Source organism: Schistocerca cancellata, chromosome 8, assembly GCF_023864275.1.
Source record: "Schistocerca cancellata isolate TAMUIC-IGC-003103 chromosome 8, iqSchCanc2.1, whole genome shotgun sequence".
Classification (NCBI taxonomy): Eukaryota; Metazoa; Arthropoda; class Insecta; order Orthoptera; family Acrididae; genus Schistocerca; species Schistocerca cancellata.
Window position 1 is genome coordinate 246310695 of NC_064633.1, and position 17630 is coordinate 246328324.

Genomic DNA, 17630 nt, shown 5'->3' on the forward strand with positions numbered 1-17630 from the left:
ACATGAGATATATTGAGAGAAGATTAATTAATGATAACAGCATTAAGGTCTTTAATCTAATGTTTAAAAATGTAAACTGAGACATGGAAAGCAATAGTTCTGTAGATATAAAATTCAACAAGTTCTTGTCAAATTATAAATACTGCTATGATATTTCATTTCCTCTGAAGACAGGGAAAATAAAAATACAAATTCATGGATAAAAAGTGAAATCAAAGAGTCATCAGAAAGTCTTAGAATGTTATATAAGTGTGCAAAGCAAAATACTATCTTGAAACCATATGTTAAGTGTTATAGGAAAAAGCACAGGGAATTGCTGCAGAAAGGAAGCACAATGATTCATATATCAAAAAGGGTAACAACAAATTGAAATCTATGTAGAAAGTTATTAACAATCATACAGGCATACATGAATGAGCAAGTAATAAAATAACTATAAAACACAAAAATGAAATTGTTGATGATCCAATTATAATAGCTAATATATTTAATGTTCATTATATTAATGTATCCCAAAACCTGATCACCACTAAATATAATCCAAAGACAAAGGTGACAACTCCAATAAATGAAAGGACAATGTACCTACAGCCCTTAACGCCCAAGAAGTACAAACGGCTATCAGCAAACTAAAGAGTAAAATGGCCTGTGGATTTGATGGTATCCCTGACAAAATTACTAAATACAGTATCGATAATGTTCTCTCTCAACTTGTGGACATAATGAATGACTCCTTTGAAACAGATGTGTTTTCAAGTAAACTTAAGCACTCAACAGTAACACCAGTTTATAAAACTAGTGACAAGTTTGACATTAAAAATTTCAGACCTCTATCATAATCATCTGTATTTTCAAAAATAATTGAAACAATAATGTATGACAGGTTGGTAGACTTCCTAAACAAAAAGAAAATTCTTGTAAATGCACAGAATGGTTAATCTACACAGACAGCTCTCTTCAGTTTCCTAAAATGTTGTTTACAAAGCTGTTGAGGACAAGGCACTGATCTGTGGGTTGTTTTTGGACCTTTCCAAAGCATTTGCTCTTATAAATCATAATCTACTGCTGTTAAAACTGTATAATTATGGTGTCCGTGGTATTTCCTACAAGTGGTTGAAGTCATATTAAACTGATAGGAAACAAAGAGTACAAATTTCTCAGGATGGAAATGTGTACCATTCTGAATATTAAAAAGTTAATTATGGGGTGCCCCAGGGCTTGTTATTGGGAACATTGATTTTTATTAATGACCTACCTCAACAGTTGTCAACAGCTGATCCCATATTATTTGCTGATGATACCAGCTTCATTATAAAAGGGAAGAATGATTATGAGATGCAGTAAAAAATTGACAAAACAGCAGAAGTGGCAGAAAAATGGTTTAAAGATGACTGTCTAGTTTTCAATGACAAGAAAACTGTGTGGATGAACTTTAATCATATAAGGAACAAAAATAGGACCAATGTAAAATTCACATTATCGAATAGCCAAATTCAGCAAAAGAATCACATAAAATTTATAGGATTGTGGGTGGATGAGCATCTAAGATGGGAAAAACATGTAGAATGCTTAACAAAAAATTAATCAAGTACTGTTACATATTAAGAGTGCTTAAAGATTGCTGCAATACCAAAACAGTTTTAAATGCTTATTACGCATACATGCATAGTCTACTGAAGTATGGAATAGTGTTCTGGGAAAATATCCCTTATACAAAGCAGTCTTTTAAGCTCCAAAAGAATGCTTTAAGATTAATAAGTGATGTTTCTTACAGAACATAATGTAGAGGTATTATTAAAAATCATGTCTTTACCCTCTATACTTATATTTGAAAGCATATGCTTCATTAAAAACCATCAAGTTTCAGCTTTGAATAGTGAGATCCACCATTATCAAACAAGGAACAGGGATGACTATCATAGGGATTTGCACAGAAAATCAATATATCAGGACAGTGCTGTTTTGCAAACCAAAAGTTCTGTACAGTGCATTGCCAGATAGCATAAAAACAGTACTACATTCAAAAAAGAACTAAAAAATCTACTAATAAACAACAGCTTCTACAGCATTAATGAATACCGGGAATTTTGCTCAAATCTGTAGGTCTACTTCACAACACACTAAACAAAAATTCATAATTCTCAACCATTCCTAGATAAAACCAAACTTCTTTCATCCATATATGTATGTATGTATGTATGTAAGTAATTATGCACCTAGGTTTTGTGCTACATGTTACTATGCCTAGTTAACTAAAGTACTGCTAGTTAATAGTTTTAGTAAATCAACTAAGGGGTTACACAAGCTTTTCTTCTATCTGTATGTATGTAAGCAGAATAATGTTTTTGTTATAAAGATGTGTTGATACCAATGATAAGATTTTGTACATGATGTAAATATGTAATATTTTATACTGTTCTGTACTTTGACAAGTCCAGTATCATGAATGTGATAATACGGGTGACAAATAAATAAATAAATAAATGCTTCTGATCTGACGTGTTTTTCTACAAACACAAATAATTTTTTTCATCTTAGCATTTCGCACATTCATATTGAAGAGTTGAGTTCCTGAATGTGTTTTTGTTGGAGCTGAAGCAAATAATGGTATGATGAATTTAATTCCATTTGCCTTCATACTTTGAGTTCTCTCATTTTTATTCCTCCATGGAACACCATGTAGTTGTTCCAGGCATAGTCACTTTTGGCCTGACTAAAGTAAATATCTATATTACTAGATGACTATATCAGAACCTGGTACCAATTGCAAGCTACCTATCTAACAGCTTCCGCGGCCAACAATAATTTGATCAGTATTTCATATAATTATTGACTACATTCGGAAAATTAAAATGCTGCCACAATCCAGTAATTGAGAGGTATAACCTTATATTAAAAGAGTAACACAGTAAGTCAAGTATTACAGTTAGAAACTGTGCATTTGTCTTGAAGCAGCATAACTGATGGCATGTGAGTACTCACACTTTTTACATCCAATATTTGAGAGTGAGAGCACTTGACTTCCAACAAACTTTACACATAATTTCAAACTTTTATGAAACTACTTCTTGCTGAAACCCCCACAAAACGATAAAAGGAAAAAAGTTTCCCAGTTACTACATTTTTTGCTGTCCATGTGATCAAACTTAAGCATCAGGCATGACTTTTAAATTATTACTTCTGCATTACTGACTTTATCTGCAACACAGTTTGTAGACAATATCCACAGATACTACTGAACGTACCTGCAAAATTTTATCATTGTATGACACATGGATCAGGAGGTATGATATCATAAAAACTGAAATGTGTGACTAACCAGCTTTTGCCTAAAATGGAGTGCAGATTAGACAAACTTCATTTCTCCAGTGTTTTGTAATAAGAGCACTTAGCATCTTCCAACAAACTGTAAGCACGATTTCAAACCTTTTCTAGACCTTTGCTCACTTACTTGTTCACAGTAAAATATTTAAAACATTAAGTAATTTGTAAAGTAATCAGATGTCTGAAGATCTTTCATACATGTGAGTTTGATTCTTTAAAGGACTGGGGGTTTACTGGCAATTTCTCTAAGAGTGCGACATCTCAAACAAACTAATATTTGAGTGTGTACTAATTTGGTATTCCCAAAATAAAAGCATTTAAGAGTGCACACTGGATTGTGCACGCAAACTTTTATGTAACTGCCACAATATAATCCAGTAATCTTACGTACTGTCACAACGTCACAAATGCAGCAGATTTCACGAATCTATCAGCAACTCTTTTTATGAAGTTTAATTGTTAGCAATCTTTCTTCCTCATTCCCTTGTCATTTTCTGCTACATATTTTTCTGTTAAACAGCCAGAAAGAGATAAAACTATTTTTTGCGGTTTCTCTTGTCAATTTTATGTCAAAAATAGCAGTCTTATGTGAGAATTACCTTTTAGGAAGTCACAAACTGTTACAAAATAGTCTTCAGCATGACTTCTTTTATTTTCCATTGCTTTTTTTATGAGTCATTATATATAGCTGAAACCTGAAAATGTGACTACAGTGATATAGTATGACAACTATAGAGTCTGATTTAGTTTTTGACATTTATTATATTTTGAAACAGAGTGATTCAGCTGAGCTGTTCATCTCAGATAATCATAATTCTGTTTTCACCTAAATGATTTGTGAAAAAGTGCTCACTCAATGATGCATAGTCTCTCTTCATAGTTATATTAATTAAAGAGATATCAATATGACCTTCCCTTTTGCAAACAGAAATACAGTAATTTATGCTGCTAGTACAGCAGTTCTGAAAAAAGATGAATTCAGTGGTGTATCATTTTACAAAATCTAATTAGTAGTTGTAGAGAAACTGCGATATTTAGAACTTAGGATATATTTGTTCTGAATATGATACTTATTGCTGTCTTCTGGAGAATGTCATGTTGTTACATGGAAGTGACGTGTCAAGTGGATGGGGCACTCCATCTTGATGCATCTAGGACAGTCTACTTACAAAAGTGGAATAGTGGAGAAAAGTTTATTTTAAAACTGATACTAATCAGACTTGGCTACATGTGATTAGCCTGACACACAAACTGTAAGACATAGGATATGTTACACAAGGATGATTTTCCAATTAAATATGGTAATAGTTCTGCTCTTGTATCTGCCAGTGGCTTGAAACAAAGACGCACGTCAAAAATGGAATGGATTTCTGAAACAGGGAATAGAAATTTAAAAATTATTTAACAATCTTGGTCATTTTATGTTCCACAGCTGATGCATGTTAATGTTATAAGAACCACCACAGTTGTACTTTGGTACATTTGTTACATCATAACCACTTTCACTCAATAATAATCATCAGATGACACACACAACAGCCTTCCAAACAACTTGTCAGAAACAACTGTGCAAATATCACGGAAGTCTATTCATCTAACTCAACGGAAGTCTATTCATCTAACACATAGTTGAAAGTGTTAAAGCAGATACAACCTCCGCTGAACAACTGGCAGAAGGACAGCGAGCAATGAGTGCAGGGAACAAACAGTTCTGTGATTGTTAAATAACAACTTCGAGTAGTGAGTTTAACATCAAGACACACACTTAAACTGCAAAATTACACTAGCAAAAGTAACACAGAGAAAAATCACAAATGAATGTGGTCATAAACACTTACTTAAAATACATTTATGTCATATAGTGTTTAAAATTCACACTATCCACTGCAGTCACCAGGACAAGGACTTCTGGACAGACTGATGAGATTCCTTTAACATTACTGCACGTTCTGCACCAATAACATGTTTTCAATCCTCCTGGGTCATCAGAACTTGTTTATAGAGTTCATCTTTGAGTTTATGCAACAGAAAAAAGTCCAGTGGCATCAAATCAGGCAAATGTAGAAGCCAATTGATAATGCCTTCACATCTTATTCAGCGAATGGGAAAGAGTGGGGTGAGCACAATCCTAGTCAGAAGCAAACAGTGAACCAGCACCCATTGTGCTGCCACTACATACAACTTATTTCAACTGATACCTCCTCTGGGAGAGTCAGTTGCACTTTGGTAAGAAATGTAATTTTGTTTGACAACCTCTGTCTCGGTATCTTTGTGTGTACAATTCATGTTTTGTCCATATTCTCCATAAAGTAGCAGCTTACCTAGTTTCTCTTTGTTTGTGTAAGACATTTATTTTTTCAAACTAATCAGCAAATAAGGCATGTGAACAACAGACGGAATGAAAGCTACACTTTCTCTGAGCCTCTTTTATACCAGTACTGCGGCTATGAAACACTGCTTTTTCTTATCCGACATTACAGTTTTCATTACTTGGGTATGAATTCATGAACTTTGTATAAGACAGCAAAAAATAATAATAAGCTCTAAATACTGTAATTGCTCCAAAACTAGTAATCAGATTTTGAAAGGTGAAACACCACTGAATTCACCTCTTACAACTATGATACTAACAGCAGAAATTACTATAGCTTCCTAACAAAAGTAAAGTTAATCATAATATCTCTAACTGGTGTACCTATGAAATGAGACTATACTTCACATACTTTCTCATAATTAATATATTTAGGCTTCTTTCAATGTGTACATTTCTTCAGTGGACAAATCAATATAAGTACAATTTACTACAACTTATGAACGTTCATACTGACAGACTAAACTCTGCTCATTAAATTCAACAATGCAGCAAACAAACAAAACATACCTTCGCATGGGATGTTTCTGTAAGTTTCTCCAGGACAGAGCTAATTTTCTCTTCATTTTTTTCAGATTGCATTCCTGTTGAAACTGTGGTGTCCGGATCTGTACTTATTGGTTCTAATAATTTTTCTGATTCTCTTGTGTTTGTCAAGCTATCACTCTGTACGCTTTCCTTGTGCTGATTACTGCAGGCAACAGAGTCACTACTAGTTCCACTGTCAGAGATAGATGTCGCAGACTTTGATGTGATTTTTGTTCCTAACTTTTTTATTGAACTTTTAGGTTTTGTCTCTCTTGTTTGCATTTTTTTCTTTTCATGTTTTCTAGAACTGCTGTTGCTTCTAACACTATCTGCATCAGTTTTGATCTGAGCATCACTTGTGTTAACTTCTGAGGGCACAGAACTGTCCTTTGATGGTGTATTTGTTTCAAGGAGCTCATTTTCAATTGGCACTGCTGTCACAGGATCTTGTTTAGGCTTACTGTCACCTTTAAGCGTTCTTACACTATCACCACCTCCATCACTATCACTGCTATCACTTTTGTCACCAACACTAAAACCTTTGGAGTCATCTTTCACCTGAACTAAAGTTTCACTAATTTCTAGAGACTTCAAACTGTCCTCCAATTTTTTATCATCTTCAATGACCTGTGATCTCTCAGATTTTTCTATTTCCTTAGCAACAAGACCATCCCCGCCAGCCTTCAGGCTGTTCAAAACTTCACAATTGTCTCTGGGAGTTTTCTTATGTGATGCAGCAGACACACGAGAGTCAATATCAAAATCAAAATCCTCATCAGCACTTTCAAATGCTTCACTGTCAGAAGTAGCCATCCTTTGAAAATTTATTCCCTGCAACATGTTTAGATTAAATATTAGTTCGCAATATATAAGCATAGAAAAAAACAAATTACACAAGAGAATGATATCTTGTCTACAGAGGTTTACTTCATTCCATTTCAACAAACAGCCCACCATTTTTTTTAAAAACTGCTCACCATCACACTGTTATATATATATATATATATATATGAGACTCCAACATTTTAATATCCTATATCTTTCTCATTTCAGATAGTGGACCTGTGAATCCTGAAGGGGCAGATAGAGCAACTCAACAAGTTTGTGGTGTGCAAATTGGCTGTAATGGAGCTGCAATCAATTGTTTTAGCAAAATGGAGGATATGAAGGAGCGTGCACAAGTGGTCTGCAGAGACAAAATCGGCAACCCAAGTGCAAAGAAACTTTCGTCGCATTTACAACAAAGCGCCCCGTCGTTCAAGACTTTAAAGAAGTGGTGTGATCAGTTTTTGGCTACTGGGAGTGTTGCAAAAGGGCATGGTGGTGGTAAGCCTGGGACCAGCGAACGTCATGTGGAACAAGTGTGGCGGTCTTTCGAACAAAGTCCACAGAAGTCAGTGCGACAGGCAGCACGAGAACTTCGTATGAAATGCTCAACAGTGCACAAAGTGCTTCATCAGAGATTACGTTTGTACGCATTTAAAGTGCAGGTTGTGCAAGAAATCAAACCTGATGATCAACCAAAGTGAGAAGAATTTGCATGTGTCATGTAAGATCGCATTGACGTGAACGAGACATTTTTATCACGCATGATGTTTACTGACGAGGCAACCTTTCACATGTCAGGGGCTGTCAATCATCACAATGTGCGCATCTGGGGGTCCGAAAATTCACATGCACCTAGGGAACACATGCGCGACAGCCGAAAGTTAATGTGTAGTGTGGTTTGATGATAAATCGCATTGTTGGGCCATTTTTCTTTCAGGAGCCAACTGTGGATGGAGCCATCCACCTGGACATGTCGGAACAATTTGTCGTGCCACAGATAACAGACCTGCAGCCAAATGTGATGTTTCAACAGGATGGTGCAAAACCCCATTGGAGCCTTGATGTCCAAAAAATTTTAAATGACACATTCCCGCAGGGATGGATTGACCGTGGAGGTCCAATTCTTTGGCCGCCAAGTTCGCCCGACATACCCCCCCTTGATTTTTTTCTTGTGGGGTTATGTGAAAGACCGGGTCTATGCTACACCAGTAAAGGACCTGCAAGACTTGAAAGAGCACATAAGAATTGTCATCAACTCTGTCACGGAACAGATGCTCCACTACACATGGCATGAAATTGATTACAGACTTGATATTCTTCGCGGCTACCCGTGGCGCTCGTGTTCAAGTGTACTGAACCGTCCACCTGTGTATGAAAACTTGGTGAGCTGCTGTATGATTTCCCTGTATTTGTTCGTCAATAATTTGTGTTTCCTCTCAGACATTATGAGTTCAAATGTTGGAGTCTCATTGTGAACACCCTGTATAATATCCATAACACAAATGTGAAAGCAGTGATGCAGCATGCTTCTCCTGGTGACTCTTGGTTGGCAAAGCACTGTGCATGGTAAACTAACATGGAAAACAGAGAACTAACTTTGGTAACTTTTGTTTTAAGGGAATTAGGCAGTGTCTAACACACATTTCTCTGCCTAACGTTTTTTCTCCCAGTGCTAGATAAATAGTCAGGGTCAACAAAGACTCAACTAGCAGTTTACAACTTTCATAAGCAAACTGCTATCAGAGTCCTCACAGCCTCTGATGATACTTCCGTTAAGAGATGAACCACTGCACTCAGAAATACACCTTGGAGCACAGCCTAAAGGCTGTAAAACAAAGATTGCCAAGGAAGCAAACACTGGCCGTGTAAGATCATTCTGTAAAAACTTTAAACCAGCAATTAAAAACTTTTATATTTCTCACAGCTTCAAAATTCTCCATGTTTTATGACAGATGAGCTGTCCTGCAAATATATGGACTGTACAATGGTTTGCTGAAAAGTAATGTGTCTGAACTTTTTATGAGAAAACCCTTAAAGCTTTTTATATAAAACAAACATTTACATTCTAGCATTTATTCTTCATGTCTACATATTTGCAGCCCTTGGCCACTAGAGGGCTCCACATTGTAGTGTATAACATGACGGTATGCAATGAGGGGCAGTCAAATGAAAATCAAACACCCACCACAAAGAGACCATGGAATAGTTCCATTTCAAAGTAATGATCACATATATTATGATACTTATTCCACTGGCAGACAAGATTATCAATTTCTGTTTCATAGGATGCAGTCTGCCACTGACGGATCCACAGTTATACACATACTCACACATTCACATCAGACTGAGACCAATGTCTATGCATGTCTCTCTTCAGGTTGCCAAAGATATGAAAATCACATGGTGAAAGACCCAGGCTGTGCAGAGAATGTTGCAGTGTTTCCCAACCAAATCGATGAACTGTTATCCTCATCCAATTGCTAGCAGGTGGCAGGTATTATTGTGCAACAGGAAAGTTCTGTTTGACAGCATTCTTGCAGCCTGAGGGCAAATGGCATAGTCAACCAGTGGAAATATCCCATATCTCCTCCACCAAAATAAATCCAATGCTGTTCACACAAGTTCTGCTAAGGTCTGATGACCACCTCCTTTGACTGCGGGGGTCCTCTGTTCGCCAAGTTCCTCGAGCATGACACCACAATCAATGCACAGTGCTGTGAAGACACTTTGCAGAACCTGCAGTGTGTCATAAAGCAAAATTCCCAGGAATGATGCCAGATTGAATCACCCTACTGCACAATAACACTTGGCCCCAAATGCCGATTGAGTGAAGGCTACACTTCAGCAGTTTGGTTGGGAAATACTGCAGCACTCTCAATACAGTTTGGAATTTTCACAAAGTGTTGTTCACATCTTTGGTAATCTGAACAAAAACAGGGATGGACATTGGTTTCATTCAGAGTGTGTGGGGTTATGTATCCACCAGCACCTGGCCGCATTCTACAAAACAGGAACTGATTGTCTTGATTCCCAGTGGAATAAATGTCTTAAAGTATGTAGTGATTACTTGTAAATGGAACCATTACATGATCTCATTGTGGTCGGTACTGGTTTCATTTGACTTCTCCTTACCGAGCGAGGTGGCACAACGGTTAGCACACAGGACTCGCATTCGAGAGGACAACAGTTCAAACCAGAGTCCAGCCATCCTGATTTAGGTTTTCTGTGATTTCCCTAAATCGCTTCAGGCAAATGGCAGGACAGTTCCTTTGCAAGAGCATGGCCACCTTCTTTCTTCATACTTCTCTAATCCTATGGGAGTGATGACCTCGCTGCTTGGTCCCATCCCCTGAATCAACCAACCAACTTCTCCTTACATGTCAGTGTATGAGAAACAGCATGTTGTAATCGAGTTTCAAATTCAAAACGTTTGCCTCCACATGGAGCACCATCTCCTTCAGTATGACAATCCCAAGCCAAACATGAGAACTGTCATCAATCACCCTCCATATAGTCCCACCTTGGCTCCATCTGATTTTCATCTGCTTCCAAAATGTAAGACAATGACTTTGAGAACTCTATTTTGGAAGTGACAAAATGGTGCAAGCAGATTTGATGTGGCTCGGTCAACAAAGTCAAACATTCTACAGTGACAGTACCAACAAACTGGTCTCTTGTTGGAAGAAATGTGTTCATCGCCAAGGTGAACAATTTGAGAAATAAATACATGGATATGCAGAATAAAAACAAGAATGTTAATAACATTTGTTTTATTTAAAAAAGGAAGTGTTTTCACATAAAATGTTCCGAGGCATTATTTTTTGGCACACCCTCGAACAGTGCTTGAAAAAAAAGTGCTTGTACTGTATATTTTGGCCGAAAGCCCCTTTTGGGAAATTTGGCCCTCTGGTTCGAGTGTCTCTATTAAGTTACTTACATGTTGATGATAAAAACAACACAACACCCATCCCCTGAGCTGAGAAAATCTCTGACCCAGCTGTGAATTTAACCCAGGACCCTTGCATGTCATTCAGCCATGCTGACCAGTCAGTTATTCAGCTACAGAGGCAGACAACTACTTGGAACATAGTTGCAATTATGTTTCCAGAATTTTTTTTAAAAAAGAGACTGTGCATGAACACAGACAACCAACACACTTACTTTTCATTCACTTCATTTTTTTTTTTTTTTTTTTTTTTTTTGGTCAAGACAATAGCTTAGTGCAGAGTCAACAGTGGTGTCAGTATCCACATCTACATCTGTTGTTTGTCATCATAGTTTTCGGTCCAAAGATTGGTTTAATTCAGCCCTCTATTTATACTCTGCAAACCACTGTGAACTGCATGGTAGAGGGTATGTCCCATCGCACCAGTTATTAAGGTTTGTTCCCATTCCATTCAAGAAGAATGATTGTTTGAATGAACATTAAACACTAAAATGCCAGACTGAACTGTTTTTTTGTCTCACATTAAAAACATTTGTCTTCATGCCCCACCAACTCTGTCAAATCCACCCACACTTTTCATGTAGGCTCCATAAAATTTCATTACCTGTCTTTGCATAGGAAGACACATGCAGATGGATTTGATGGAGCCAGTTGGGCATAAAGAGACCAGTTTTAAAGTAATACAGAGGCCATTCAGTTCGACATCTAACATCTGTTAACTTTTAGTACTTGAAGATTCTCTTGAATAACGAATCTGAGGATGAGATCTTGCTTCTCAAAACACGTCATTTGACAAGAAGGTATTAATGCTGTCAAAGACTGAGCAATTCCACTAAGGCCTTCACATGCAGGTGTTATCCTCCAAACCTACTCCATATACATAACTTTTCGAGCTGCTGGTATACAGTCAGCCAAATGAAAATGAGACAAATGGAAAAAGTAAGTAAACTCTTCATTATTTCAAAAGTAATCACCTTAATTATTAATACATTCAGTCCACTGTGCAACACCTACCTGGAAAAATGTTTACAGTTGCTACAGAATCTTGACTGTACCCAGACGTGCATCCATTTGTCTGAAGCAAATTTATGACCACAAATGTCTTTCTTCAGGGCTCCAAAAATATGGAAACCACATGGGGAGAGAGCAGGACTTCAGGGAGGATGTGTAAGGGTTCCCTCTGACACATCCTCGATACAAAACTCATCTCACCCATGTTATTTCCAGTTTTGGAGCCCTGAAGAAAGACATCCATGGCTGTCGATATGCTTCAGACGAAGACAATCATGGTTCTGCAGGCAACTGTAAATATTTTTCCATGAAGATAGTTACCATCTTGTCTCACAGTGGGATAAAAATATTAAATGTTATGGCAATTACTTTTGAAATAATGAGTAGTTAGCGTAATTTATTTTTCCACATGTCTCATTTTCAATTGAGTGCCCCTTTCACATAAGTATTCCCCTGCCATATCCACACACCTCTAATTCTCAAAACACCCCCTGAAACCAGCTGCAAAAGAGCATCTCCCCCATTCCCCTCCAACACCTAATATCCAATACCACCCCCAGATTTTAAGAACTTAACCATGTCCTTTGACAGAGCTTTGACTACGTCTAAACTGGTATGAAGAACAAGGATTTAACTATATCTCTAACGATTTTGCTTTGCAGGTGAAATTGCACTGTGTCCTGAAATAAGGACCATCCCTTTCAAAAGGCTTAACCCCCCCCCCCTCCACACTTCCTAACTGGTAGTCCATCAGTCACCAAGACTATGAAATTTAACTGCCCATTCTTACACCATGGTTACCCCAACTCCTAGTAACATCACCTCAGGTGCAACACTTTCCCTACATGCCAACACTGCGTTTTTCATTCTACTTTCATCATATGCATGTATTACCCATCAAGCACAGCCTTTTATGTGGACCTGAGAACTGACACTACCAAAGTTGACTACTCAGGTACTACCCCCCCCCCCCCCCCCCCCCCCAGGTATAATTCTTTACATTCATCATTTGATCTCGCAATCCTCCTGACATCAATCTCCAATAGCACTTGTCACCCATCTCCACCTCAGGACCCACACCTTTTACTCCGCTCCCAATGCACTTTAAATTTAAATGCTATTCATTAAGCTACACCAACTTTATTATTTCAGTGCCCCCCTTCATACTCTGTTCTATCACCAATTTCACAGGAAAATGGTGGATTTAAGGAATAAAATGATTTTAGAAGTAGATAGAGCACAATAGATTATTTATAAGTTGTGAAAAATATTCAAGAATGGAACATGTATTATCAACTACTACTTTGCCTAGGATTCTTGCATTTTGAAAAACTTTTGCACTGGCTTCAATAAAATTTGTATAAATGGTCCTGGAGAAACAATACTAATTCCCATTAGAGTTCATCACCATAGCAGGGTACTCAACTGAAAGCGGAGCCAAACAAGGACACTCCACCTGTAAAACTATTTCTTAAACAAAATTTACAAATCCACAAACTGGTATGAAGAACACAGCATATGCATTAATGAATGTATCTAAATCACCATTGTTTTGAGGCTAGCATGAAAAACATGGCAAACACATAAATGACTCTACCTGCAAAGTCGGGTGATGTACTAATTACCTAAATGCAGATAAATGTCAACATATAGAAGGAATTAACATGACAGAAAATTGCTAATAATAAGACTAAAACTATGTACAATCAACATATTAAAACATGCACTCTGAAAGCCTCAGAACCACAAAAGCCACCATTGTATTTCACCCCACCCCCAAATTTAAGCATGCTGGACTTCTTAAGGGCGTTCTCTCCTCCTGGTCCCTACACAGGAAACACATTTTTGCTGCCAATCCTACAAATCAGATTCAAATTGAAAACAATACTGAAACCTGCCTTACTCAATTTACTCCTCCACCTAACCATAATCTATCCCAAATCATCCCCTCATAACTTCCCAGACTTTTCTACCCTTAAACCATGCCTCACATCATTCCTCATATCCCTCAACAGAAAAACCAACGTCATATATGCAAAAAGAAATGCAATCTATTAGCTAAAAAATGTTCTCGACTACCTGCAAATAGGCTCCATCACTGCTATTATCAGCCGCAGGGATTACCATGCTGAAGGCTTCCACCAGCTGTCAGACACAACCACCTATGAGCCTTGCTACAGTGACCCCATTCCAGAAGTACAACATGATCTCCAGTCCCTCCTCAAATCCCTATGTCCATCCTAGAACCTCTCCCCCAGATTTTTCTGCTCATCCCCCCCCCCCCCCCCCCAAAGACGTCTACCTGCTTCCATCAGTCCAGAGCACATCAATGTCGCTATACGCTGCAGCCTCTTAGATAAAATCTCTGCCCTTGTGGACCAACACCTTCAGCCTGTTAAATGTAACCTATCCTCCTATATAAAAAAGACTACATGCTTCCTCCACTGTCTCTCCAAAGTCCCTGTCCTTTTACCGTCTGATCCCGTGCCCATCACTGTCAATGCCACCTCACTCTCACCAACATTTCCAAAGCCCATGGCCTTACTGCCATTGAGCACTATGTTCCTCAGCTCCCAAATGATTTCAGAACAACAACCTTCTTCCTGGTGATTATAACCAATTATATCCTCACCCACAATGACTTCTATGTGAAGGCATCACTTACAGACAAATCCACAACACAACCACGGGCACCCCCATCACACCATCTCCTGGTGACCTATTCATGGGTAATCTACAGAAATTCTTCCTAGCCACAGCCACCCAAAAATCCCAAACACCTGACCTCAGACAGATTCCCTGATGACATCACCACAATTTGGATGGAGGATTAAGATAGCCTACCCACATTCCTCCAGAACCTCTAAACATTCTACCCCATTCACTTCGCCTGCTCCCCCCCCCTCCCCCCCCCCCCCAAAAAAAAAGATCGCTCCTCAATGTTGACCTCCACCTCGTAGGTGGTTAAATCAGTACCTCCGTCCACATCAAACCTTCCCTTCCATACAGCCAAGATACTCATAGCCACTGCGCCTGTAGTGACAAGCAGTCCCCCTCCAAATATTCTGAGCATCTCACTAATGCCTCCACTGATCAAAATTTCACTGACTGAAATTACACTCCCCTGATAATCCAGAAACAGATCTCCCAAACTTTGTCTTCCCAGTAACCACCACACCCACTGACCGACCAAAAAGGAGCATCTTCCTCATGACTCCATAACACACAGGACTGGAACAAACGAATCATGTTCTCCAGAGTTTAGAATATCCTTATCAATAACCATTCCACCCCTGCTCCCAGTCCCTTGGATCATAGCTTACATTCCTGCTAAAAACCAAAACGCAGACCTGTCCATATATACTCCCACTACCACCTAATCCAGTCCTGTTACAGTCTTTCCTTGCACCATCAAAGACAGGACCACATGTGAAAGCAGCAATGTTGTCACCCAAATTAGCTGCAGCATTCTATGTGAGCATGAGCACTAAAAGCTGTCCGTCTGCACAAACAGCATCTACCAAACAGTGGTAACGAGACAGCTGGACTACGTCGTTGCTGAGCATGCTATGCAATATGACAAGCTTGACTTCAATGAATGCGCTACAGCCTGTGCCATTTAGATTATTCCCCATCAACATGAGCTTTTCTGAATGGTGCAGATGGGAATTCTCCCTGCAACATATCCTGCACTTCTGTAACCTCATACCCTTTGCTAGTCTCAGTCCTCTACCTCTCCCTATTCACTTCCCTGCTCCACTCCAGGTTCATATTTGTGGCACATCTCAACTGCATAGTTCTTTCCTCCTCTCCACCTGATAAACTTCAGCATCTACCTTTAAATGTGCCTGCATGCTGCTCAATGCCTCCTTTACATGGTGAGCAGCACTCTATTCTAATTCAGTTTGTTGTATCAAGAAGAAGATTGTAAAAATTAACAATGATACAGAAGCAGCTGACAATGTTTTTTTAATATTTAGGGTGGGTAAAGACTCAATTGTACAGCTAAAGCAGCAAAAAAGAAAATCTTCAATCTTTCGATGGCAGGTTCCACATATGCTACTGCTTGTAGAAAGTTAACGAATTAGTGTACACACATAAATCCAAATAACATTTATTTATTACAACCATACAACATGAAGGACATACGAGCAATATCATCAATACGAATACATATTCCATCACGTCTTCTGTTCATTAATTTCTAAGACGCGAATACACAGGATCTTATCAGTGCAACTATCCAATTAAAAAACTGCCACCAAAACACACATCAGAATCTCCACTTTTCTACAGGCCTAGAAGAACAAGTTTCTAAAATAATAATGTGACATAAATCACTGTATACGTCATGAACTTTTTTTCCTTCTCTCTCTCTTTTTTTTCTTTTTTTTTTTCCAGACTGTAATATCTGAGGAAAGTTATCAAAATTGTACGGGTAAGCAATAACTGACTGCACTGTACACAACAATTTACAAGTAACATACAGTATTAAATATTTTATATTCTAAGGAAATCAAATCTATGCAGTTTCTGAAATAATGTTACATTCCGGATTTCATACGTCTTACTTAATGGGATCTTCTAACAGTTCCACGCATTGCAATTGACAACACATCTGCGGAGATTATAGCGACATATTTAATGAGTCACCATGCGAAAATGTAAATTCATGACGATAATTAGAGTATCATTACGCACACCTTTTTTCCTTTTCAGATCTATGGCTGATCAACATTAATTCGTAGAACACAGTTTTCTATCATCAAATTATAACTAAATAGCAGACTACACCACAGATGTGACATTTACACATCTCCAACAGGTTCCTCGTAAACCAGAGATATCTTGGGGAAACAAACGCGTGACAAAACACACAAGACAAACAAGTGGCGTGACAAATTAAACTAATAATCCTAGCCAAATGACAGGGTTTTCAGTATAGCACCATCTAAAATGGTTCGGATAAGAATGCTTTGGCAGTAAAGCAACTCCAGGCATTAAGTGAAAGGAATACAAATCGCAAATAATGGATCGGAATGTGGTTGACGTGTATAAGCGAAATGTTAGTTTGAAATACGATGATGAGAACGGATAGCCAGTCTTGTAGCAAAATTTGAGATATGCTTTATTCAATTTCATGAAAATATCATTTCCTGCCTTCACTCTTTCGTTAAGTGAATGTAATATGTATAGTTGGCGTTTAGGTTTTCATGTCCCAATAAAAGTAATTTAAATTAAATAGAAACTTCTTTCACAAATCCAATTTTAAGATATTTAGGTACAATTATAAGATTATGCTGTCATTAGCAGAATTGGAATATATTACCAATACTGAATGATATACTCTAAGGATTAAAGAACTGGAAGAGAAATCACAAATTTTCAACGCAGAAGTGAATGACTAACTGAAGTAACCTGTGGGTGTCTTTTACATTAAAGGCCTACATTACTTACGTTGTATTACACGGCCCAAGTAGTGAGGATTCTCTGAGATGTAGAAAGCACCCGAAAACATACGTTTTATGGAATGACTTAACATAACGCGACACTATAGTACTACATTACTAATCGTATTTACGAAATAACTTATTACATTAAGAGCTTATGTGAAAACACTTC

The 17630-nt window shown here is 37.9% G+C and overlaps 1 protein-coding gene across 1 annotated transcript in view; it reads right to left on the minus strand.

Annotated features, from left to right (window-relative positions):
• LOC126094886 (protein FAM114A2) overlaps positions 1 to 16865 on the minus strand; it is a 65991-nt gene extending 49126 nt beyond the window's left edge. The window contains exons 1-2 of the mRNA XM_049909522.1: positions 16712 to 16865; positions 6206 to 7054 (exon numbers count right to left, since the gene is read on the minus strand). Coding sequence (XP_049765479.1) covers positions 6206 to 7036 — 831 coding nt within the window. The 5' untranslated portion in view covers positions 7037 to 7054; positions 16712 to 16865. The remainder of the gene's footprint in view (positions 1 to 6205; positions 7055 to 16711) is intronic.
• Positions 16866 to 17630: the final 765 nt, after the last annotated feature.